Source organism: Sprattus sprattus (genome assembly GCF_963457725.1).
Source record: "Sprattus sprattus genome assembly, chromosome: 6".
Lineage (NCBI taxonomy): Eukaryota > Metazoa > Chordata > Actinopteri > Clupeiformes > Clupeidae > Sprattus > Sprattus sprattus.
The window spans coordinates 14591351-14618236 of NC_137925.1; the positions used below are offsets into that span (position 1 = coordinate 14591351).

The 26886-nt window shown below is 41.4% G+C and overlaps 1 protein-coding gene across 1 annotated transcript; it reads left to right on the forward strand.

The window, feature by feature from the left end:
- Positions 1-595: 595 nt before the first annotated feature.
- LOC308366747 (aminopeptidase Ey-like) lies at positions 596-25813 on the forward strand (the record flags this gene model as incomplete). Its single annotated transcript, XM_080840490.1, has 20 exons — positions 596-1131; positions 1440-1582; positions 2296-2435; positions 3439-3565; positions 4374-4525; positions 5249-5362; positions 7550-7693; positions 8085-8150; positions 8567-8632; positions 8719-8894; positions 9948-10024; positions 10597-10724; positions 11196-11251; positions 11335-11482; positions 12315-12406; positions 12683-12790; positions 12915-13070; positions 24314-24445; positions 24687-24762; positions 25661-25813. 20 exons carry the CDS (start codon positions 596-598, stop codon positions 25811-25813), a joined length of 2790 nt encoding a protein of 929 aa, XP_080696616.1.
- Between the last annotated feature and the right edge of the window lie 1073 nt (positions 25814-26886).

A 26886-nucleotide genomic window follows, 5' to 3' on the forward strand; every position in this document is an offset into this window, starting at 1 on the left:
TCACAACAGACTACATATTTAACAAACAGTAATGTTTAATAATTTTCAGATTAAAATTCAAAGAGATTTGCCCGACCAGTAGGAAAAATGTGGGCGGGGGAAGTGGTAGACCACTGTTCTCCCATGCCCACATCCACGGCTGAAGGGCCCTTGAGCAATGCACCTAACCCGATCACTGCTCCCCGGGCGCCGCCAAAGGCAGCTCACTGCTCTGGGTTAGTGTGCTTCACTGTGTGCTTCACTGTGTGCTTCACTGTGTGCTTCACTGTGTGTATCACTACCCTGGATGGGTTAAATGCAGAGATAGAATTCAGAGTGTGTGTGTGTCACTATCTCTGCCATAAACCTAGTCACTAGGGCTCATTTCCTCATTTCCAACATGACAAAGCCAACTCCATATCATCATAGTCCATGAGGTAGACAGATATTGAGATAGACAGCCCACTCCAGGTTGTGTCAACTGTTCCCGTCCATGATTGCAAAGATCAGGGCGTAATCAATTCAGGGAATTTGTCAAAATCTTTCCTGTATGAAACAGGACGTTTAAAAGACAGCAGTCTGCCAGTGGTCTGAATCACTCTAGCTCCTGACAACAATGAGGGCATACTACTCCCATGCCAGCAAGCGTGTGAAAGTGGTGGGGCTTCTTCTAGTCACCATCATCGCCATCACCGTCATCCTGTCTGTGGCCATCCTCACTACCACACCAACACCATCAAATGAGCCCTGGAACAACTACCGGCTGCCTGACACTCTCAAGCCATCCCAATACAATTTGACTCTGTGGCCTCGTCTGGAGAAGGATGAACACGGCATGTACATCTTCACAGGCCACTCTACTGTGGACTTTGAGTGTGTGAAGACGACAGACCTGATCCTCATTCACTCCAACAAGCTCAACCTCACCAAGTTCAACGGGCATCACGCAACCCTGACTGGACTGGATGGTGCAGCTGCACCAGCTATTAAGACAACATGGCTTCAACAGAAGACACAGTATCTGGTCATCCAGCTCAACGGCAAACTAGTCCAAGGAAAATCCTACCAACTCTACACCAGATTCCAGGGAGAGCTGGCTGAAGACATGGCTGGGTTTTACAGAAGCCACTACACTGAGGGTGCAGAGACAAAGTAAGAAAACAATTATGAACTTGTTTATCAACCTCATTTAAACTTTTCTACACAAGCTTGACTGGTGAACTAGCTAAAGACCTGAGAGGATTTGACTGGAATGGATACTAGGAGGGATCAGAGTTCAAAGTAACTAAAGTAAGTCAAGCTATATTACTTAGACTACTAGTAGAGTAGAGTGGCATCAGTTTCACAATCCACTTTTAAAGTGCTATTAGAGTTGACCTCTGAAATGACCAAGAAGTAATTTCAAGAGAGAGAGAATGCAAAAATAGATATGAAATGAAATGAATGAATATGGGTTTCAGAGCTCTTGCCACAACCCAAATGGAACCTACAGATGCTAGGAAGGCTTTCCCCTGCTTTGACGAGCCAGCCCTGAAGGCTATCTTTCACATGACTCTCATCCACAATCACAACACTGTAGCCCTTGCCAATGGCATGGAGACTGGTGAGTTTGGCACACCATAGCTGTGTGTTGAATCTACTGTTGGTGAGCTTGGCACGCTATAGCTGTGTGTTAAATATAATATTGCTGAGTTTGGCTCACCATAGCTGTGTGTAAGCGGTGTTCAGGCACTGGGCACTGTAAAGTGCCTTTAGACAACTGTAATGATTTGGCGCTTTACAAATAAAAATGAATTGAATTGTTAAATCTACAGTAAACTAATGTTAACATTTCCTGACTTCTACTGTTACTGTAGGAGATATCCTCCCAACTTCTTAGTGGGGTGTGCATGCAAAATAATTATGGAGGCAAGGTCCCTGTTTATATGAAGTTACCTGATTGGCGAAAGCAACCATACCATATCGGACATAAAGTTGCTGGTTACAGAGCCTGTGACAGTCGTAGACACTTTTATTGTATTTTATTTTTAGGCCTGCAATTTTTAATGGTATGTAACTGTTAGACCATAAAGGTTAACTTGCAGGTTTCAAAATAGTTTTTTACTGAAACTTGAAACAAACCTTTATAAAAAAAAAAAATGCCAACAGCTATATGATACAGTAATGTTTCAGTGTCTGGCCATGTTTCTGTTACGTGCCTATTTGCATTGTGATTCAGCTGTGAAAACAAATGTTGGTTTGCCCTCATTTTCCAATAAGATGCATTTTTGGTCTATACTTTTGACATGTGGTCCCCTTTAATCTGTCCTTTATTAGGGACTGTCAACACCACAATGGAAGGGGTGAAGGTGTCCATAACCACCTTTGAACCAACGCCAATAATGTCCACCTACCTGGTGGCTTTAGTTGTTTGTGACTTTGACTACATCAGGTCACCAGAAGGGGCAAAAGTCCTGGTAATCTCGCCTCCTCTAACTCCCTGCCATCCTTGGGCACACATGCCCTCTCTCTGGGGTCCACAGTAGCTCATTGCTGCCCCCTATCCATTTCCAAAGATACTGCAGTTTAATTACTGGTAAACTCCTGCAGTCCCATCCCTTATTCTTATTCTGTTCACAAACTTGTAGTTCTTATAGTTACATAACTATCACCTTTAACATTATCAAATAGGTGTCAATGCAAGAAAACTAGACATTTTGGGGAACCATTTGACACTATACCATTCTTTAGTGGATAGATGCCTCATAGGAGAGAAAGTACGGGGCAATTTTTTAAAAGAGGTAGAATTTTTTAACCTGTGCTTTATTTTCCCTTCTTTTTGGGTCCAGTAACTGAATAACTCTGGGTCAATAGTTGTAAAAAACTGATTAGCTCTTGCGAGGGACCAGACGGTCACCCAACGTTGTTTGGGGATGTGGCGACTGGACTGGGTGGTGAAGTGTGGAAGAACCGTGCAGGAGAGGGTGGGTGCCCATGAAATAAAACAAACAAACAAATACCGGCTGTACTCACAGGTACTGCAGTACTCTGCACCCTGGGGACCTGCTTGTCTTATTATTATGGGGGTGGAGTCCAAAAGTCTTAAAGGCACCATCCCTTTTTTTGCCACAGTGAGGAGGGGGAGAATTCACCCTCTCACAGTTCTTCAAACACCAGACCAAACTGATTTTTACAGTTACTGTATTGAGTTCCAGTATTGAGCCTGTCATTTGTTTACTTTGACACGGATTGCTTGCGGTTGCTGATTATAGCGTTCTAACTCAATACTGGAAAGATTTTGATCGTTTCTGCCCCAAGTAAAAATGTGGACCCAAAAACATGGGAAATTATGGTTAAAATAGCACAGTTAAAAATAGCAGTTAAAAATAGTAAAGTTATTTTTTTCCTTCTGCATCATGCCGTCATGTGTATTCATGTGAATTTTCGAAAGCATCATCACTGTATGTGCTTCACTTGTAGGTCCGTGTGTGGGGACGCCGGCAGGCCATCGCGGAAGGTCAAGGTGATTTTGCTCTGCAGAAGTCAGGGTCCATTCTGGAGTACTTGGAGAGATACTTGAATGTCACATATCCCCTCACGAAATTAGGTGAGATTTTAACTCAACAAGTGATGTATGCTGCAGGACAGGAATGTTCATTTCAGAACATGCTGATGAGCCGTCGAGGGGACAGGGACTGAAATATGTGTGTGTGTGTGTATGTGTGTGTGTGTGTGTGTGTGTGTGTGTCTTCAACTCTACTTGACACTGGTTGACACATGCGCATTAACTCAACCTCGGTTTGGAGTTGGTGTTGGCAATGATCCAGGGGATTGGGAGACAGCCTTTAGGGAAATTCCCTACCTAGTGTGTGTGTGTAGAACTACTGAAATCTATATAATTGGTGTTGCTCATGCTGTGGTTGTAATTTTAACATCTTACTATCATGAATATCCTTGTGATTATTCTAATTACTAAGATCATACACACACTGGTGATTATACTGTTGGTTAATGGTACACACACAGATGAGTGAGTTTTCATTTACATAATTTCCACCACAACATGTATTTTAAATGTTAAATTGCAATCCAAAATGAATAAACAATCCAAAAACAGATACAGCTGTGAGCTTTACTCCTTCAATAAAGACATCAGGGGGCTATGAATTTGATGATTACTTGGAGAAGAACATACAGACTGTTTTATTTGTGTTCAAGTGTAGGGATGATGTTTTTAGCCAGTCGGAGACAGTCGGACCAATGCTGCAGTTAGTTTAGTGGCAGCCTGTTCTGGTTTTTGCATGTGTATAAAGAACAGTGTCATCTGCATACTCTCTCTCTCTGTCTCATTCTCTATGTCTGTCTGTCTTTCTTTCTCTCTCACTCATTCTCCATGTCTGTCTGCCCTCTCACAGATCATATAGCTGTGCCTGCCATGTGGGCTTTGGCAATGGAGAATTGGGGGCTGATAACCTACAGACAGACGCGCCTTCTTTGTCACCAGAATAAAACAGAAGAAGGAAGATATAGCTCTGCCAGACTCATAGCCCATGAGGTGGCTCACATGGTAAGATATGGGTGACCGTAGTCGTATCTCAGGAACTGGGAGACTCCTCACTATGGACTCTGATGGCAAAACAACTAGACAGGAGCAAGACCCTGGGGGGCAGATCTATTTGATGCCACATGTAATGCAATGCCAGGCAAATGTGGCTTCATTTCATAAGTAGAAGTCAACAATTCGAATAGGGGATGGCAGGAATGGGTGTCCATCAATGTTTGTGTAGGGGTAGGCAAGAATCTGTGTAGGGTTAGTGTTTGTCATCATGCTGTGACAACCCTCAGCGCCCTCTATTGTCAGTGTAGTGGTCATGCATTGACTGCGGGCTGATTAACCCACACACACGCACACGCACACGCACACGCACACACACACACACACACACACACACACACACACACACACACACACACACACACACACATCCTCTTCAATACACACATTTACTTTACCTCCACACTCCAACCTCCCTCTGTAATTGCTGCCATGTATCCATAAATGTCTGATGTAGTCAGCATCAGCAGGAAGAGATTTTTTTCTTCTTTCACTCGTTCTCCCTCTCTTTCCCCTCCCCTTTTTCTCCTCTCTTTCTTTCCTTTTTTCTCTTGTTCTTCTTGTTGCCTTGAGGTGTCTCTAGGTAACTGCTCAGCAACTACTTGTGTTCAGTCATATCCAGACACATGCGAGTGTGTACATTAATGACGATGTATTTGCATCGTGTGTTTGCAGTGGTTTGGAAACCTGGTGACGATGAAATGGTGGAATAACATCTGGCTGAACGAGGGATTTGCCACCTACTTCTCCAATCTGGGCCTTGCAGCAGTTGAACCAGATGAGAAACTGGTAAGTCTGTGTGCTCTCACCTTGATTGTCTTAATAAGAACAATAAGGACGTGAAAACTTTTCCACTGTCAGTTGTCAATAACCCTGTTGTCTTGAGTGCTGCCCATGATGAATAGTAATATAGTTAGTTTCGTCCTACTTTTGTGTTAACTGATGGAACAGCGGATCACCTAATTACTGTTTATAATAGATACATTGATGTTTCGTCTTTTTTCTACCATGATTGTCTGATTCTGATCTGATTGTTTTAATACTGTAACATGTAAGGGATAATGTATTGTCCGGAGGTCATTCCGGACATACATCATCCGCTGCGCGTCGGGGTGCTGTTCGCCCCGTCGGGATTTATTTTTGGATAATGACAGACGGACAATACATTATCCCGCTTATTATACAGTTAGTAGCCAAAAACGATAGAAGACAGTCCTCCAACATACCTCTTTTTAATGATTTAGTTGCCGTTTTGTGATTCTGTTTAGAAATAAATAGTTCTTCACGCAAATAGAACTTTTAAGTTTCAACCCATTACTTGCTGACTTCAAATAACAATGAATCTGTGACGTTATATGACCGGACTTCTTGAAGAATGATATGAAAGATGTGAATAAGATGCACAAAACCCTTTGCCAATGACAGCGGTCAATATCTTTTCGCAGCGGTGTATCAGGAAATATTCACCGGCAAACATTGGGATGGCCCATTCAAATCAACGGTACTTTTTGGAACATTCTGAAGAGGCATATAATAAAGTTATTTATTTGGATCTGCTTTCCTGGAGCATTCCTAGTACTTTCTTATTTTGGGAGAAATACTTTGCTTTCGTATCTGCATATGGTGCATAGTCCTCATCGATGGGGTTCACCATGTTCCTACGGTAGCCCAGAACGGACAAACCAAAAGACTGGCCCTAGAGAGGGCCTTTTGTTTTTTCGTGGCACCTGACAATCATCATAGCTTCTCCTACACTCTTGGAAAGGGGGAAGTATTCAGTTTGGCAGTCTCAGCACCAGATGACACTAAATCCTATAGACTGTGCCCTTAAGTACAGATCTAAATCCTACAGACTGTGCCTTTAAGTACAGACCTTCAATCTACGTATAGAAATCCATTCTGATTTATACTGCAGTCCGTAAACTTTTAAGCAGTTCACAGTCTTACTTGATGTCCCTTCGTCTATTTGTGGTCATACAAAGCACCTTTGATCTGGCCTCTATCACCTACATGCTTGTCAACTATTAATTCTACAAACATTGATTTGACAATATTCAGCCTCTAACACACATGTGTCAAACTCAAGGCCCGCGGGCCTGATCAGGCCCGACAAGCCATTTCATCTGGCCCGCCAGCTCCTCAGAATGTTGCAAAAAGTTCCATTGATTTGAATGAGCAACGGTGAAATTAAATTTGCCTCGCTTAAAGGCACCCAGTGCAACTTTCGAGGCTTAAAAATAAACATTCAATTTCTAGTCTTTTTTACACGTAGTAAGTTTCAATAACTCCATACCATTACATACCAACATTCAATCAGCAAAGATGAGACGTCGTTGTGTGGTGAGAACTGATAGAAAATCGATAACAACAACAATCGCCGCCATTTTCTTTATTTTTTGTAACCTACAATAAGTAATGCAGGCTTCCAGTCAATGGAAAAATGGCTTCTCCCCACCGCCGATTGTTGTTGTTCACCACACAACGACGTATCATCTTTGCTCCTTGAATGTCGATATGTAATGGTATGGAGTTATTGAAACTTACTACGTGTAAAAAAGACTAGAAATTGAATGTTTATTTTTCATTGAATGTTTACATAAAGTTGCACTGGGTGCCTTTAATTTCCCCTAAGGCTTAATAAAGTATCCATCTATCTCCTATTAGTCTATCTATCTGATATAGCTGAGAGTTGGTAGCATACGTCAATTTAGGCCTGCAAGCGCAAGTGCTTGGCCCACTGTCCGGCCCTCGACTTTGAACCATTTTTTTTATTTCGGCCCTCTATGTATTTGTGTTTGACACCCCTGCTCTAACATAACGTAAGCTACATATAAACTGGAAAAATGCAACCTTACCTTCCTGAATGCTATCAAGGATAGTTAAGTATGTATGTTGATACTCTACAGTAAGACCTGATTGTCCTGAATGCTGTTGTTATTTTCTTATTTATGTTGTTTTCTTGTCAATACTCTATAGACAAACCAAATTGTCTGGAATGACATCAGGACGGCATTTAGGGTGGATGCTGTGGTCCACTCACACCCTCTTTCTTTCCCTGAGGAAAACATAAACACTCCAGCTGAGATCAAGAGGGCTTTTGACGCCATCACCTACAGTAAGGTAGACCACTGACTCCATCACCTACAGTAAGGTAGACCACTGACTCCATCCCCTACAGTAAGGTAGACCACTGACTCCATCACCTACAGTAAGGTAGACCACTGACTCCATCACCTAGAGTAAGGTAGACCACTGACTCCATCCCCTACAGTAAGGTAGGTCACTGACTGCATCACCTACAGTAAGGTAGGTCACTGACTGCATCACCTACAGTAAGGTAGACCACTGACTCCATCACCTACAGTAAGGTAGGTCACTGACTCCATCACCTACAGTAATGTAGGTCACTGACTGCATCACCTACAGGATGCTTTTGGATCTGAATTGTAATAGTTTATGTTATGGCTTGGTCTGTATAACCTGATCTAACAAGTTCGTGTCTGTGTGGCAGGGTGCTGCCGTGCTGAGGATGCTTTCAGAGTTCCTGACAGAGCCAGTCTTTTCCAAGGGCCTGACTGTAAGTTTGAAGAAGATGTTCAGTTTCAGTTCACATTAACATCTGAATATTTCCCTGATAGGCTTCTGGCGCTTTGCATCATGCCTAGAATATGTTGATAAGGAATGAAAAATAACTTATTAAAGCCATGCAAAACCAATAAGTTAAATTTTATTTACATACCTATACTATGACAACAACTCAAGTGTGACCTTAAAGCCTACTGAACACGATGACATCTTTCAGTCTCTGGTGCCCAAAGTAAAGGCTATCCTGAAATTTATGCTAAGTTCATTTTGTGAAACCTTGTGTCTAAACATATAAAATAATAATATATATATTTCAGATGTGTTTACCTGTATGGACTCGTTTTGGAGGGGCATGTGATGCTACCTCAATAAAAAAGAAAAACTGAATTAAAAATTCTCTCCCAACAGAACTACTTGAATGAGTTTGCTTACAAAAACACAGTGCCCACAGACCTTTGGAAACATCTTCAAGCTGTAAGTTAACATCCATTGAAATATTCATATTTGTGCAAAAATACAAGGAACTTCACTGAAACCAGTTTCCTCACTGATTCCAAAAGGAGGTGGACAGGACTCCCACACTACAACTCCCAAGCACCATTGAGGGAATCATGGGCCGCTGGATCCTCCAGATGGGTTTCCCCATCATCACCATAGATACCACAACAGGAACCCTCAGCCAAAAGCACTTCCTGTCAGACCCTGAGTCAGTGGTGGACATGCCTTCCATTTACAAGTAAGGCTTGTTGACTGATTATTTAGTCATTCACAAATATAGTTCACTTCAAACCTGGATAACCTGCCTTTTGGGAGATTACCAAGCTATCATTTATTTTAAGACATGGGTAACATAAAGTTCATAGAGTTCACTGTTCAATTTTCAATTTTAATTCACATTTATTTCTTTATATAGTTCCTATAACAAGTTAAATGGTTTCAAGGCGCTTTACATAGCCCAGAGCCAGAACCCCCTTTGAGCAAGCACAAAGGTTACTGTGACAAGGGAAAAAACGCCCTTTTAACAGGACGAAGCCTTGAGCAGAACCCAGCTCATATGGGGGACAATTTGCATAGGCCCAGCAGGGTAGAGAGGTAGAAATAAAGGGGGGAGTTGCCTTATGGAATCACAAAGCTCTTATATTTTCTATTTCATTAAATGTGTTCAGAATGACACTGCTTGACAGGCAATACGTTCTCAGAAATGTTTGTAATGGGGCATCATAAATTAAAAGATGTAAAGACAATTGTCTCTGTACCTCTGATGTCTTCTCTAAGATGAAGACATGCTTCACAGATGCTAAATTTAAACACATTGTGATTTACCATCAAGTTTAATAAATATCCTTCTACATGATTTACCATCCAGTTCAATAAATATAATTCAGCCGTTAGCCCACCCAGATTTTTGCAATTTAAAGAAGGGCACACCTATAAATGCATATGTAAAACAAAATAGTCACTTTTTAATGCTTTGCGTCATCGTAACCCTTTAGCAGGCTACATCGCAAACTATTAAGGTTTGGATCATTTTCCAACTTAATCAGGAAGTTAAAACATGTAACATTCTTCTCTTTGGAAAGTATATGTATCATTATACAGTAGTATTACATTGACTTTTGCTCAGATGCTTTAAAGGACCCTTGTGTGAGTTCAGCTGATATATTTTCAATAACATATTAACTTTAGACCACGCAGGTAAGCAAACTCATGGTGCCCTTATTTATTTGAGTTTTTATCCAACTCCAAGTCCATATGCCACTGACACAGCAGGGCTCTTTTCTGATTTCAGTTATGAGTGGTTTGTTCCCATAACATGGACCAAACATGGTGTACCACAAGACCGTAAATGGCTTATCTCCAAGTCAGGTAATGAATTGTGTGTTTGCCTGAAGGGTTAGGGTTAGGGTTAGTATACCCCAGGTACACTCAGGCCAGTGGGTACTTAGTTCTCCTTCAACTGTGCTATCTTCATATTTTCAAACAGGTTATTCTGACAATGCTCAACAAAAATAATTGAATCACACATGCATTAAAGTGTAAGTTCACCCCCAGTTCTGAGCCTAACTCCACCCACTGCATCATTTAGAAAATGATAAAAAGTGGACAAGGGGTTCATCTTTATATTATAATATTTTTTTTAAATGTCAATCAATTTCAATAAATATGATATTTTTTTCGATATAAATTTCATAATTTAGATCCTAAATGTCCCTAACCGGTTGACTCTACCTCAGAATTGGCCTTGGGTGATTTTAAACAGTAGATGGCATGTTGAGAAAAAAAATGTCAACCCATAAAATGGTAATTTTGTCAGCATCAACACCAACATTGACGTGATTCATAGTAGTTTGCTGCTCAATAACACATTTAAATTTGCACGTTGTCTATAAATTATTTCTGTAAGACTGTTTTACACATAGATGTTCGTGAAATTTCAGATGTGCACGAGCCAATGAAGACGACAGAATGGATCCTAGCAAACCTCAACATAGTTGGATTCTATAGAGTCAACTATGACCAGGGCAATTGGGAACGCCTCTCTGCACAGCTTATCCGAGACCACAAGGTACACAAACTAGATAGATAGATTTGGTGGAATTGTCAATGGCAGAAATTAAGGGGGGAAAAATGATCATGAGTAAATTGAGTAAAAGAGAGACAGAGAAAAAATAACATGATTACTGTTACCTCAGTGCAGGATGAACTCTAAGGCAAAGCAAATTTATCAAATAGAATAACAACATTATGGAAGTAGCCCCAACTGTGTGTTCATCTCTTTTGGAACACCAAACAGAGAACATTTCAGCCCAAATAGAATCCATAACGGAATCCGTAAAAGAGCCCAGGGTCAGATACCCGTTTTCAGGTCGCAAATAGTGCTTAGATATGAAGAGATATAGGATGGTGGGGTTTTTCTTCAAGATGGTCTTCCAAAATTCACAGTGACAGTGCCCAATTATAATTGTGATAGAATTTTTTTTTGTGTACTACAGATAATATCCTCCTATACTCACACATGCTGTGCTCCTTTGTCTAGGCAATCCCACCCCTCAACAGAGCTCAGATTGTGGATGATGTATTTAGCTTTGCCAAGTACGTTTTTGCATTTTTAAATAAAAAATAGTCTGCAACATACAACAAATCAGTCACTGATGCAACTATGTTTTTTTTTTTAGGGAAAATATTATCGACACGGTCCTGGCTCTGAAAACAACTCAGTACCTGTCAAGAGAGACAGAACACACGCCGTGGGACCTGGCTATCAACCATCTGAAACACTATTTCAAAATGTTTCGCCAAACAAAAGTGTATGGGGCCCTGCAGGTTAGTGTTTGGATTAAATGAATCATCTCAAGAATTGACCACAAAATAGACTTGAATTAACCAAAAGGCTAAAGGCCCAGACAAGGACATCCTGCTGCTGGCAAATCCAAGCAGTAGCCTAGCATACTCTAGCATAGTTCTAGCCTAGCTTACTCTAGCATAGTGTTAGCCCAGGAAGAACAACATTATCCATTGCTTCGATTAGCATAAACAAATTAAAGTCATTTCCTATTACATTTATTCATATCACTAAACTGAACTAAAAATGCTATAACTTTGCGTTAACTAATGTAGGTTTATTGCTTGGTTTATTCAAGAATCTCAAGAATTATAGGTGGGTTACAGTCAGTGATTCTGACAAGCTGGAGCGCACACACATAATATAGCTAGTGAATCATGACGACCAATTTGCTGAATTTGATAAAAAGTGTAATGGATTAGAATCAAGGACTCTACCTTTAAAGACCATTGTAAAGCAATTTGAACAAAATTCAAGTAATATTATGCATTTAATGCAACATGAATACTAAACACTGTAATTGTTGTTAGTCAGAGTAATGTGGTATTGATGTCATGTGGAAAGTGGTATTGATGAGTTTAACTTATATCATAACATTGTTCAAACTAAATACAACTTTGCGTGATGTATTTTAAAATCAAGCATTTAGCATTCGTCTTAACTACAGATGTTTTTTTATTTAAGTCTCTTTGGAAGTGCCCACGTTAGCATAAAGTGATAACCTGAACAAAGGTGTTTTTCTGTAATATTCAAAATGACTTCTGATGCGTGTTTATGCGTAAAGGACAAATTATCTTATCATATTTGTTTCAGAGATACCTCAGGAAGCAAGTTGAGCCTCTGTTTTTGCACTTAAAGAATATTACTGCGAACTGGACCAAAATTCAAGATGGAGACTATGACCGGTAAAGCTTTGCACTTTGTTATCTCAATATCATACAACACATATTTACAGCAGGGTTTCATCTGAACATGCTCAAGTTATTTAAGTCATCTGTATTGACACTAATGATTGATAGCATTGCCTTATATTGTTTTTAGGTTTCATACAGAAAGACAGTTCGCCTACTTTGCAATGGCACAACTAATCTGTTTAGCGTGCTCTGTTATGTTGGCCTTTCAGTGTGTAAACTAAACAATAATTGTATTCACAATTGTGCACTCATCATGCTTTTGTACAGATTCTACATAACAGCATTCGTCTTTGCCTGTGGAACAGAAGTGGACAGCTGTATGGATCTCTCCCAGGACTGGTTCCGTTCGTGGATGAACAATCCACAAGACAACGTGTGAGTGTGATGTTCTCTCTGTAGGCCTACTGTGTCCAGAGAACACATTTTAAGCAAGCAGATACTGTGTTTTTTGTTTACGGTACTGTATCTTACATGTTTGTAATTTGTTTGTTTACTTCAGGATCCTTCCCAACCTGAGGCATGCAGTTTACTGTTGCGCTGTCGCTACTGGAGGGGTACAGGAGTGGGACTTTGTCCGGCAGATGATTAAGAATGCCACTGACGATAACTTAAGTTATGCCCTCTCCTGCACTAAAGACCCCACGCTGCTCAAGAGGTGTGTGTGTGTGTGTGTGTGTGTGTGTGTGTGTGTGTTTTCTGTAATGTGACCAAATGCAAACAGACCAAAGATGGGAGGAGTGGTACCACATGCTAAGGGATAGCCTACAACTTTGATATAATGTCTACCGGTATCTAATCATAATAATCAACATAGCAATAATCAATCATACTGATGAGACGGATCACCCAAACCTTGTCTAAAGACGTTGCCTAAAGGGTGGGTTCTTGCCATTGTGTGTCTACAGTGTGTTAATAATTGTCTCTGATAGAAAGTGTTAAACGGGCATCAGCGATTCATTTTGATTGGTTGTGTTGTAGCGAATTTACAACTGTTTCCAAAAACTTAAAGATAATATTCAATCAGAGTCAGAAGTCCGGAGTCCGATAAACTGAAGTTTTATTCAATCCTGCAGACAGATCATCCAAATATGAGAGTGGGGGTCCCCGGGCAAACTCTGAATTCTAAGACCCAATGCATTGTCTTTTATACTCATAATTCGTCAGTTTATGCATCATGGTCATCACCTTATCTAAAAATGACCCAATCAGAATATTCCCTTATACTTTCACACTTTTTATACTCATTATTAGCCACTCAGAATATTCTCGCTCACCTGTTGCGAGGGAACTTTTGCTTTGGGGAGAAAAGATCCTCCTGCCAATTTTCTTGGTTATCACATGATGAAAGGCCATGTTGGCCTTGAGAGGCCTCATCATTTGTGTGCATTAGTATGGTTGTGTGCGTATGCGTGTATATGTGTGATTGTGTATCCATGTGTGTAGGTGTGTGTGAATCTGTGTGTGTGTGTATGTGTATGTGTAATTGAGTGTTTGTTTGAATGTGTGTATGTGTATATGTGTATGTGCGTGTAAGTGTGTATGTGTGTATGTGTTTATATAGAAGTGTACATATGCCTGTGTGTGTATGTGTAAGTGTATCTCTGTATGTGTGTATGTATAAGTGTGTGTGAGTGTGGGTGTAAATGGGTGACCCCCTCCTGACTGCTCTGTAACTTTCCACTGCCCTGCACCTGCACTCTGGTTTTCATGCTTGACCTTACATGATACCCATCCCTGCGCACGGGCCTAATGACAATTGTAGCTGCAATTCTGCTCTATGACCACCACGGCACTGTTTGACAATGATGTTTGACAATGATAATTTTCAACATAAACGCCCCTTTGTGTCAATTTTGACACACAATACGATGGATATAGTTCAGTTTATCTTACTTCATTACTAGTACAGCATGCATTGGCATTAATATGATTATAATTTACTAAACTATACTAAACTATACAGCGATGATAAGCAACTACACACACTTATTTAAAAAAAATGATACGACCCACCAGATCAATCACAAGTGAGTTACTACTTAATTATTACTATAACCATCAATTCACACAGGATATAAAATTAGAATAGAAAGAATAGATGCAGTATACTCTTAGAAAAGGTCCAATACATTTGATAGGTGAACACAGATTATAGTACCATAATATGAGGTACATCATATCAGCAAAGCTCAAGTATCTTCTCCCCAGGCTACCCCTTAGGGAGATTTAACTTGCATGCATATAAAAAACTATAGTTACATTAGTGAAACAGAGTATAGAAAAAATTGAAAACATTCGTGCTCTTTTTCAGTGAGGTGAGTTACCACTTCCCTTTAAACCCCAGACTATAAGGCACTGTATCACGTTAAGCTAGCACCTAAACTTCTGTCACTTAAGTTTAACCTTAGAGACATATAATAATCTGCAATGATTACTCATAATACTTAAACGTTCTAAATACGACGGTGATGTTCATGCCTCATCTTTATTTTGTTTGAGCAATTTGTTGTGTAGGTTTGAGATGTGACAAAAACGTTGTGGTGCGTCGACCGCCTAAAACGAGAGCAAATTCTTTGTTGTGTAAGTCACCCTATATGTAATGTGTCCAGAACACTCTTGGCTCCCAGACACGTGGGGGAAGTGAAATGCAGAGTAAGAGGGCAGTGATGACTACCCTTGTGAATTCAACTAGGCTCCTCTAAATTCTTCATCCCCTTCATGTAGTGTGCAACCGTCCATTTATGTTTCAGTGTGTATGTATGCCATGTGAACGCATTGTGATCCTCAACACCTTCTAACAGTGAGGGAAACGATCGTTGATCCTCTTCACCTATTGCAGGGCAATGATTTATTCCAGGAAAAGGGAAAATGGACAATGGAAAACGGGTAGGTTCCTGGGGTGTCCTTCACTGGCTGGGGACATCAGGCAGTTGTTGGGTCAGACCTTTTGCACAGGGATCAACACATCTCTCCTATTACTCCTTCTCCGGGCCCACAAAGGTGCTCACGAAGTAATCCGCCTCCAGACTGCTGAAGTCATGGTAGTATGCCGTCACCAAGACTGTGTATGTTGTCGCTTGGGTCCTTTTCCTGCCTCTCCTGTCGTTGGTGTCCTGGTCCATGCTTATTTTGACCTGCACCATTCTCCCAGGGTTCCCTCTCTGCATTGGATAGCTCTCCATTTTGTCTCTGTTGCATTGGTGGGACTGGAGTTCTGTAACACAAATTGAGATGATACCATACACTTAACCCTTGTACTCTTACCTCTGTTGGAGTGGCCTGTGTCACTCTTTATGGTCCCTCTCTCCCGGGTTGGATACTCGTTCGCCTGAAAATCTTTATACACCCAGTTTCCAGGCTGAGCCAGGCCACAAATGTCCACCTGTGGGTTGCTTATTAATTCTTGGTTCATCATCTGTAAATAAATAATCTTATGGATTAAAAACAACTGTTGCACATAATTTCTGATTTCTCGCTGGAGATGCTTCAGGGGTGGACCCTTGCCATCCCCTTGAATACTGGATATGGGCATAGCCCTTTTCGTGGGCACTTCATGAGGTGTGATATGTGTAGTGTGATTTCTCTGTGATCTCATGTGCATCAGGGCAATGGACATTGCATCGAGCCAACTAAAATTTGACAATTTACATATTTTCGCTATTTTTAACATCTGGATCCGGACTAGGGCATGCCTCAACCCATTGTGAAAAAGTTTCAACTGCTACTGGTACATACCTATATTTCTTGATATATTTTGTATTGTTTTCTTCCCATATCTATACTATCAAATTACTACATGTTTAAATGGGCCTTCAGGTATTGGAATACACCCCTTAGGCTCTGCTGCAATTCCTTGTACTACAAGTCTCACACTGCCAGTCTGTCATCAATGATCTCTTATAAAAAATTACTAGAACCCCTTATCTAAAATGTTATGTCATACCTCCCCCCTTTGCGCATTTAAATCATGCGCATCAGTCATTAACAGGCCAAAGAGTTTGTGTGGAGCTGCCATGTGGCCACTCTGGCATCTCCACACCTTATCGTGGCCCGTTTTATCCTCCTTTTTAAATCATTTTAGCTTTTTCCCATATTGTGGAGCAGAATTATATCATTGATGACCAACTTTGGCTGTAACGTAATAACTAGACCATGCATGGTTCATAGGGTTTGTCAAAACACTGGGGCAGTCCCCCCTTCGACACAACAAAAAAGTTAGAGTGTATGCAATTTACACACTGCGCTGCTACTCCAAGGCTTCTGTACCCGTCTTATTTTATACTAATTGCATATTAATTTAGCCCAAACCACAAACATAGAAACTTCCGTCAAACTTTGTCACATAGGTCTTGTAAAGGACTTTTCAGCTATGTATGTTTATTTTCTGAACTTCATACCCTTATAAAACAAAAGGAAACCACTTAACTTTCCCCCACAGACTCATATCGGGACATGTGATGTCAAAGAAGGGCTATCACGGTGGCTTGCAGCTGTGTGGCACTGACGCCTGCTCTTTCTTTGCACATAGCACTTTTCTTAAACACCTGCCTGCTCTCTCTACAGTACTTTTGATTCCCTCTGCTGCTGCTGGTGAAAAATAGGATGCTGCTTCTGGAAAAGCAACTCGAAATCAGGTTTTACATTTAAACTCCATAGGCCTGACTGCTTGCACTATGTCAAAATCCTTTACCCACCCCTGAACTGGTACTTGTTACAAAACTTGTTTCCCTGTGTCTTCTGCTAGGATAATTATTCTCCACTTTTTAACTTTTACCTGTTCTTCGCACATCGGCTCTTCTTCTGCAGTGAGGGGCTTGTGACCTTCACCATCCCAGCATCTGTATCCCCCTCCCGGGTAAACACTATACAGACAGCAAGGACTTCTCACTGGGCAATTTCTTGAATACATAGGGTCATGTAGTCTAACATGTACTGTGCGTGGTGTATCAGTTATCAGTGGTTGTCCATGCAATGTGTGTGTGGGATAGAGTCAAAGTGTATGTTTTGTCAGCACTTGTTTAAAACTCAGGGTTTTTCGTTATCTGTCCTATCCTAATTGCTGCCCCTGCTGGACCTATTATGACATAGGGAGAAACACTGCTTTGCACTATCCTGGTTTGGAGCTAAGTCAAACCCAAGAGAACAATGAGGAAAGCATCTTGGACGCCTGCTCTTAGGCAGGCGACTTAAAATTACAATTGTCCACATTCCATCTTTAATATTAGTCATCTACTGGCTCTTTGAAATCACTTATCTAGTATGCATGTTGTGGCTGAAGCTGCTCGGACACCCCAACCTCTGGCCCCCCAATGTCATCCTGGACGTCGACTATCTGAGGAAGCCCTGTAATCCTGCACATAAAATCAAGTCGTGTCAGAGTTTTGTCAGTAGACAGTTTTACTCTGTTGTCATTAATGGTCGGTGGTTGCATCCACTCAACCTGTTGTGCTCTTTTCATCATGGACCCCACATGCCTTGCTCGAAACCCTAGGCCTACCTTGAGGGTTATATGCGGCATGGAGTCTGGAATATTATACATTCTGGTTAATGCTGACTCTTTTAATTCAACTTGTACTCCCATTCCCTCTGGCCCTATGATTACATATTGGGCCCTCATCTCACATGGTTTTCGAGCAGAAACCACCTTTTTCCACTCTTCATGTTTTTCCGCACTGGGGCTGTCTTCCATCATTATGGTGCAGTGTGCTGGGCATCTTGGATCCCTCAACAAGGGATAGTTTGCATTTATCAGAGGTTTCCAAAACTTCCAAATTCTTTCAACCCAGCCTACTTTGAGTAATGTTATCCAATAGATTGTTTTACTAATTGGAATCTGAGGGGCCATGGCATGGCAGGGTTCTTGGCTGATCAGAGAGAGTCCATTCGGAGTGTATTCAATTTGGACTCCCATCCGGCAGAGTATATCTCGCCCCATTAAATTGATGGGAGTGTGATCTGAAATTAAAATTGGCATTTTAATTTGTTTTCCATCTAATTCTACTGTCACCGGAGCAGAAAATGGTATTAGCTGCACTTGTCCTGAGACTCCAATGGTCTTTGCTACTCTACCACTGTTAGACCTAGGGAGGTGTTGGGCATCAGCTGTGGCTACACAGCTGTATTTTGCTCCAGTATCAACCATCAATGTGACCATTTTACCCTCTATATTAACCTGCAGCGTATGTTCTTTATCAGCTTTGCTAGATAACATTACAAACTGACACTCCTCACTAAGATTCTCTACGCCCCTTCGAGAGTAAGCACCCCCATACGGGGAAACCGGACCACTGGGATTTTCCGTCGGTGGCTGGGTGTCTCCCTGTCCTCCCGTCCTCTCCTGTTGGGTGCATTCTCTGGACATGTGTCCTTCTTGCTGACAGGCCCAGCATATGACTGGTCCATTCGTATTGCCACGGGCACTATTGTTGCCTCCCCTGCCTCGGTCTCTGCCACCACCTTGGCTTCTGTACACTTGTGGTTGTGCCTCCCACGGTTGTGGTGGTTGCTGCCACTGGGGATATAGCTGTACCCAGTATGGCTGCGGTGGTTGTGGAGGTCTGTAGGCATATTCAGGCCGTGTCGGCTGTGGTGCTCGGGGTGCAGCTCGTGTAGGTGCAGATGTTACTGGAGAGGCTGTTGGTGCCGGTGCTGGCGCTGGGTTGCTTTGAAATGGTGCCTCAATGACAGGCTCTTGGACTATCTTTTTCTGCCCTTTAGCATTCTCCAACTGCGTTTGCACCAGCTTCTTCTGTCTTTCAGTGCCTTGTTTACGCATATTTTCTTCTGCTCCCTTATTGAAGTTGCCAAAATGATTCACAGCATCCCTGTACTCACTACGTGGCATTATTCCAATGTGGTGGTCTTTGTCCAGTTCAGTCTGTACTGGAGGCGGGAGGGCATCAAAGATCGATTTCTTCATCAAATGTCTCGTCATCAGATTGCTCTCTGGATTTGACTCCATCTTCATTCGCCAGTTTGCCTTTGTTCTTTGCACAAGCGCAGCAGGGTTTTCATCTGTTTTCAACGTATCTACGGCCATGCTTGTGAGAGAGAATACGTTTGGGTAAGTTTCCCTTAATGCGTGCCACACCTTGCTTCTGTATTCATTGAATGGCACATCATCTATCATTGGGTTTCCCATCACTCCTTCCATGTCGGCTTTGTCAAAGATCGTCCTGGCAGTCTCTCTTGTCAGAATTTGACTCAGAAGCACTTTAATGTCCCCCAAACATAGAGTTATTCCATGAGTTTCATTTTCAATCTGCGTCACCCACACGTCCGCAGAATCTTGGAGGAAAGGAAGTCTAGAGATTAACCCAACCACATCTGTATGACCCCAGGGCTGGTAATGCTGCACGGGACCTTTAGTGATTAAAGGCAACATCTTGCTACCTCTTTTCACTGGAGCCCTCTCTTCTTCTTTCTCCTTCTCTTTCTCTTTCTCTTTTTGCATTAGAAATTGTTCTAGCTGCTTTACTCGACCCTTCACTTTTTTTAGTTCCTTAGACATTTTATCTAACTCTTTCATCACCTCTTTCTTTGTGAGGATTGTTATTGGACATTGGCCTTTGGGCTCTGTGTCCTCCTCATCATCTGCATCTGAGTCAGAGTGTTCTTCCACCTGCCCCCAATGCTTGACCTTTGTCATTTTTCTCTTCATTTTCTGCCCCAAGTGACTGCTTGCTGCCTTCTTTTTTGCAGCTGTGATCATGAACGAAAGCACTGGCGATTCTGTGGCCACTTCCTCTGCATCACTACTGCCCTCTTCATTATCTGTGTCACTTCTTTCTCTCACCTCCTCAGGTACTGTCTCTATATCCTCCAAGCTCCCCTCCATATGGCCTGCTGTTATGTTAATACACATTGGTCTCCTAGTGCTCTTACAACTAGTTTTCTCTCTGGCCTTATTGGCTCTGACCTCTTTAGCTATTATATTTTCCAATTTCTGCAGAGCTCTTAATTCTCCATCTTCTATCTTTAACCCCTTGTTGGTTTGTGCATGAGTACTTTTTGTTTGCTTAATTAATGCAATTTCTTTGTCTATTTCACCCAGTAAGTGGCGGGCTTCCTCTAGCCCTTTTCCATCCTGGACCCAGAGTGGTTGGTCCCCACACAGCCGCAGCCACATCTGCTCTCTCTTTTTCCAAAACTCCTCAATTGCATGCATCTCCCTCTTATTTACTGCTACTTTGGGGCTTAACCCATGAGTGAGTGTCTCACTTAGTTGCTGCGCTTCTTTAGCCAATGTCATCCTTAGCTCTCTTATCTCAGTCAGCTCTCTCTCTCCCACTCCTGCCCCTCTGTTCTCATGGGCCTGTAGCATTTCACATTCCTCCTCCTCATGTGAAAGCAATATATTTTGCCTTGCCTGTCTCCTACTCTGCTCTTGCGAATGCTTCTTCTCCATTCTCTTCTGTTCTGGTTCTGTAAAGTAAGGATAATCAAATGGAGACAGCTCATATGTGCGCTCGGGTAGTATTGTGTCATCAACGGCTCTCTCAGGCTCTTTTCTCAAATGCAACGGAAAACCCTGAGCGTCCTCTCCCACATTGTGTGTTTTGTGTTTGTCAGCAGTGACTGGAGATGAGTGCCTGATGCACTCATTATCTTGTAATGAGCTGGTGACATGTTCTAATCTGGTTATTCGTTGTATTACTTCTTCTATCATATACTTCACTTTGTTGTCTTCGCTTACTTCTGCTGTACCAGCGAATTGTACTAGTGGGCATTGTGCCACCTCATGCAGCTGTGGGTATAGCTTCTTCTGTGCTCTCACAGGCGGAGTGTACGGGGGTGGGCTACTCTGCACTCCCTCTGGAGCTTCTGATGTGCATACTCCCTTTTCCTCTCCCACCCCAGGCTGTTGTGATGGTATTGCTGTTTCTTTCCCTTCTACCTTGTCCTTGATTATTCCCATACATTTTCTTCGTGTTTCTAACTCCTGTCTTTTCTTTTTTCGTGCTTTACTCTTGTCTTTCCGTTTATGATCCTGTATTTTTCCTTCTGTTTGTATTAATAATTTAGAATCATATGAGCCTTGTTGAGGCCACGGATTTGTGTCACCCTTGGTTCTGTCATGCCATTTTAAGCAGTGGCTTTTAATCTTGTCTGCCTGCATTGGGTATTTACCACACACCGCTTCTAAAGGGGGCTGTTTTCCTGTTCCCAACTCAGCTGCTGCCATGTTCAGAAACACACTTTACTCTACAAACTCAAAATCACTATGCAGTGTATTATGTTTTTCAAAATTAATACAAAAAAGTACTTTTAACAGTTACTTGCTGCAGTGTTCACACACTGATACACTTCTCGTGGCACTGCTCGTATAATTATTTGTGGGTTAAGAATCTTAACTCCCCTCTCACCTATGCCCTCACAGCGTAATCAATCGTGCTCTTGTACTGGGACTGATCTCACTCGCACACAAGTCGTTCGTAAGCGCCTGTAACTGTTGCTGTACTCTCCTTGGGTTACTCTGTGTCCACGTGAGCAAACTTGTGTCAATCGGACATGTAATGTGTGATTTACGATATGGAAATACCACATATATATTAGAAAATTCCCACTGTACTGGGTCACTAAGAGATTCAATAGTCAAAAGTTCTTTTAATACTGTATTCCAGTCAACAAATGGCCCTTCCTCAACTATCTCATCAAAACTCGGAGAATCTGCTCTGACACATCCACGCGGTAGACACACCCACACTCCCAATGGCGCCTACAATGTTGAATGCAATATGTACTTCATTTGCTAATGCATCTTGACGTTACAACATCGTCCGCAACAAATAAATGGTTTATCAGTTTTACTCACTTTAATCACTCCACACATGAAACTGTGGTCAAAACATATGATTTCTTAATACATCTGATGTTTCCAGCAAAGCATTGCAATAGGCTATCTTTCATAAAATCGCCTGCAACACATGTATTTTTATCTTCGTTGATTTAACCGCTTTCACAAACAACTCCTCGCAAGGATCTAAAGCATACGGAAGGTCGAGCCCTATGTTTCAATGTTAAAACCACCAATATTCACAGCATTGCATCAAAAACTCTTTACCGATGTATACTGTTCTTTCTATTCACGCAACGCGGGCAGTCAAACGCTGTTTCAATTCCAAAACCACCAATATTCACAGCATTGCATTAAAAACTCTTTACCGATGTATTTTTCTATTCTCGCAACATCATTTGTAGCATTGGCATGCGTATTTTACCACTTCTAAAGTTTCGAGAAGATTCACCCATAAATTCGAAAACTTGCATTCAACCAGAAAACGACAGCCTAATTGTTCAACAATGCCCCGTCCATTGACCGTGTTTGATTTGTGTGTATCAGTTTAAATGCATGTGTCTTACTCTGAAATACTCTATCACTCGGGAAAATATAATTTCTGTTTCACAGTTTTCTCAGTTTTTCTCTTTATTTCAACATCACACACACAATACTTTGACTAAGGGTACTTATTTTGACTAGAATTTCTGAATAATGCACCTGTTGCGCATCCTTCAAGAACTTCTTATAGTTCGCACAGATTTTTTTACCGGAGTTTTACTAATGCCTCATACCGCGACTCATGTACCCTTTATTAGGCTTGCTGGAATAATTATCGGGGAGTCTTTATTAGTTGCCCTCCAGCGCCTTATGCTTTCTCAGACACTTATTTAACTCTGTCACACTCATTCATGCCTTTTCTTTATTCTCCACTTAACTCTGACGTTCCGTGGTTTCTCGTTGCTTTCACCATTCAAACACACTCATACAGATGCTGTGACAATACACTAATGCGCTGATTTTGGATGATTTTGGGTGTGACTGCCCGTATTTATAATAATTGTCAGTATCCAGTTTCCTTCTCAAATTACTTGCTTTTTTTATGACTTATGTTCTTCTTCACAGTGCAATTAGTACACAATCCTTAGCTGAATTTTCGAACTCTAATCTTTCTCCGACCACATTGCTGTCACTGGGGATAAATACCCACCGCTGGCTAATAATTGCCCGACTTTTGCTTGAAATATAGCACACTAATACCAGTTTCATTTGACATTTTATTTTAATTTTACTAGACGGCCATTGCTTATAACCATTCTCCACTGGTTGTCTTGGAAATGATTCACCGATCGCTCCTCCATCAACAAGATATGCAGACGAACCCTTTGATTCGTTTTTTTTAATTTTTAAAACACACACAAATGGTTGTCACCGCTTAGAAATATCAGGCATTTCTTACAACTCAGTTAGACGTCTCCAACTGTTTGTAACAAATGCAATGATATAGTGCTATTAATTTAGATCACTTGAGTCAGATTTTTCTAACGCAACAAGTAGGACCGCAGGTAGACTTTACTATCTCTTCAACAGTCAGACTTTACTGACGGCCAGACTTTACTGGCACAAAATAATTGATCACAGATAGACTTTACTATCTCTTCAACAGTCAGACTTTACTGACGGCCAGACTTTACTGGCACAAAATAATTGATCACAGATAGACTTTACTATCTCTTCAACAGTCAGACTTTACTGACGGCCAGACTTTACTGGCACAAAATAATTGATCACAGATAGACTTTACTATCTTTTCAACAGTCAGACTTTACTGACGGCCAGACTTTACTGGTACAAAATAATTGATCACAGATAGACTTTACTATCTCTTCAACAGTCAGACTTTACTGACGGCCAGACTTTACTGGTACAAAATAATTGATCACAGATAGACTTTACTATCTCTTCAACAGTCAGACTTTACTGACGGCCTGACCTTACATGATACCCATCCCTGCGCACGGGCCTAATGACAATTGTAGCTGCAATTCTGCTCTATGACCACCACGGCACTGTTTGACAATGATGTTTGACAATGATAATTTTCAACAGTTGATTTGAAGGGGTCTGGAGTACCTTCTTAATTCTACCCTCTGGAACATTTCCCTTGAACGTCTCATCATGGACACTGCTTCCATTGACAATTTCAAGCCCCTGTTGTGGAACTACATCAGAGACAACTGGTCCGTTTTGAAGTGAGTACGAGACCTGCTGTTGTCCTACTGTGGCTTGAGTTTATTGTTGTTTGTTTGTTAGTGTCTTTGGAATTTGGAATTTGTTATGGTTATTTAATGATTTAGGTGGTTTACAATGCTGTGTGTGTGTGTGTGTGTGTGTGTGTGTGTGTGTGTGTGTGTGTGTGTGTGTGTGTGTGTGTGTGTGTGTGTGTGTGTGTGTGTGTGTGTGTGTGTGTGTGTGTGTGTGTGTGTTCTTCAGTGATGACAGTGGGATCCTCTCCAGGCTGATCACCATGGTGACTGAAGGACTCTCCACTGAGTTTGACCTCAAACAGGTGCTGTATGTCAGATGCTCTCCCACTAGACTACAGTATAGGGAGGGAGTTGGAGATAATAGGGGCCATGCTGGAATGTCGTCCATGACCCTGGCATTCAGTAAATTCATTAAAAGTTCTGAAAACATGAATTTAGATTTAGTTCTGTTGTTGAAATGAATTATGTTATGTACTCTTCCGTTTATAATGTGTTGTTTTCACACAGTTTCCACTTGACTTGACATAGCCTAACTAGTATATTAGAAAAGGAATGGAAAAGGTTGTTGTTTAATTTTCATCAACTAAAAGAGTAAAGTTAGCAATATGGTGTGCTTGAAGGTTGTGAAAGGTCATGAAATCTTAATTAAAGGTCCTTGTCATGGAAAAGTTTTGAAATGCTGTCAGTCAAACTGGGTGGGAGGCCTGTGTTTTTGGGCTGTGTTTTGGAGAGTAGGAGCGATAATAAGCTTCGGAGAATGACCATGGATGTGTTGGCGGGCCGCCTGGAATGATGTTCTTTTTATCAACTGAGAACTAACAAGATCCAGCGTCCAAGTGCACTTGTGAGAAAAAAGCGCGTTCTAAATCCAGAATCAAAAAAACACAATTCTATGGAATTAATTAAAACAAAAATTCTTTTCTAAATAATTATTTTGCACCAAATCATATTATTTCATAAGATTCTTTGCACAAAACTCAAATTTGTGGACATTTCAGACAGATCTCGTGATCTCGGTTGATGTTTTTTGTCCTTGACCTTACAAGTTGGTAGATAACCTTGTGCCTTGGGGGACTGAAGTATTTACTTAGTGTAGTGCAGGTTAACCTTTGTCATTGTTTATCACCTCATCATTCATTTATTTATAACTGCATCTTCTTGTCTTGGGTTTTCACTTGTTTCTGTGCCTTCGAAACACAGCTCCTCGACTTCAAAGCAGCACACGCCGCAACAGGCTCAGTGGCCAAAGCTCTGGATCAGGCCGTTGAGCGGACCAAAGCCAATGTGGAGTGGACTGAGGAGAACCAAGAGAGGCTGTTCCAGTGGTTAACCTCAGCAGCCAGACAACAGTGAACAAAAAGCCAAAAGTACATAAAAACATTGGAGTTTATTGTGATTTATTTCCAGACCAAGTTCAGAGCATAATAGTACTGCCTGAATTAATAAAATCAATAAAACGCAGTTCATACTGTAAGTAGATTTGGTTCTGTTATTCAGAAAAGAAGGTATTTGTTATGGTTGTTTATAATCCATATTTTAGGTAGAGTCAAGATATTAAAAAAAAATGCAGCGCACATACGCATGCATTCAAACACACAGACTGACAGAGACAGAAAGAGTGTGTGCCATGATAAGTGTCCGACTGACAAACCAGCTGAATAAGTCTACACAACAGGACCTTCCTTAAACATACAGAGAGAGAGAGAGAGAGAGAAAGAGAGAGAGAGAACGATGTGGTTCAGCTGTAGAATTATTACCTCAGTGGCCATTTCCTAGATGACGCAGATAATGCACCTATTACTCTCTAAAGGCATTTTTATGCTACTCCGTACGACACGTTTTTGGGCACATAGGAACGCCTTCAGGTAAGTGAAACGCCTTCTCCGGTAGCTGAAACGCCCTCTCCGTGCTCTCCAGAGACGTCGGACAGCTCTCCCCGCAAAAATTTCTGTCGGTCCGCTCATGGCGACGGATACTCCTTGGCCGTGATTGGCACACTAAAACCTCATTTCCATACGACATCAACTCCGGAAACTAACATTTCTGGACCTAGCGTTTCCTGTTTCATTACCTTTATATCCATATATGCATAACAGCCACTGTCAAAGGCGCAGATCCTTTCCTTGAAAACTATTCCCTGTATATCACAATACATGAGCCGGCCCAAGTAGCCTACTGCCAGAGAACCAGCATGAGCGACGGCAATTAAAGATGTGTTTCAACAACGGTAGAAAACTGTGTTTGCTCCGTATTTTACTGAACTCATAATTATATGACAGTGGTATTAGTTACAGTTGAGACACCCGAAATAACGTGCATGCGCAGAAATCCTGAGACGTGATTTTTAGTCTGCACATGAATACATGAATTTCTTTGATCGCAGGAAATTTGAGCACACAACCCATCTCCCTTACGGAGATATTGGC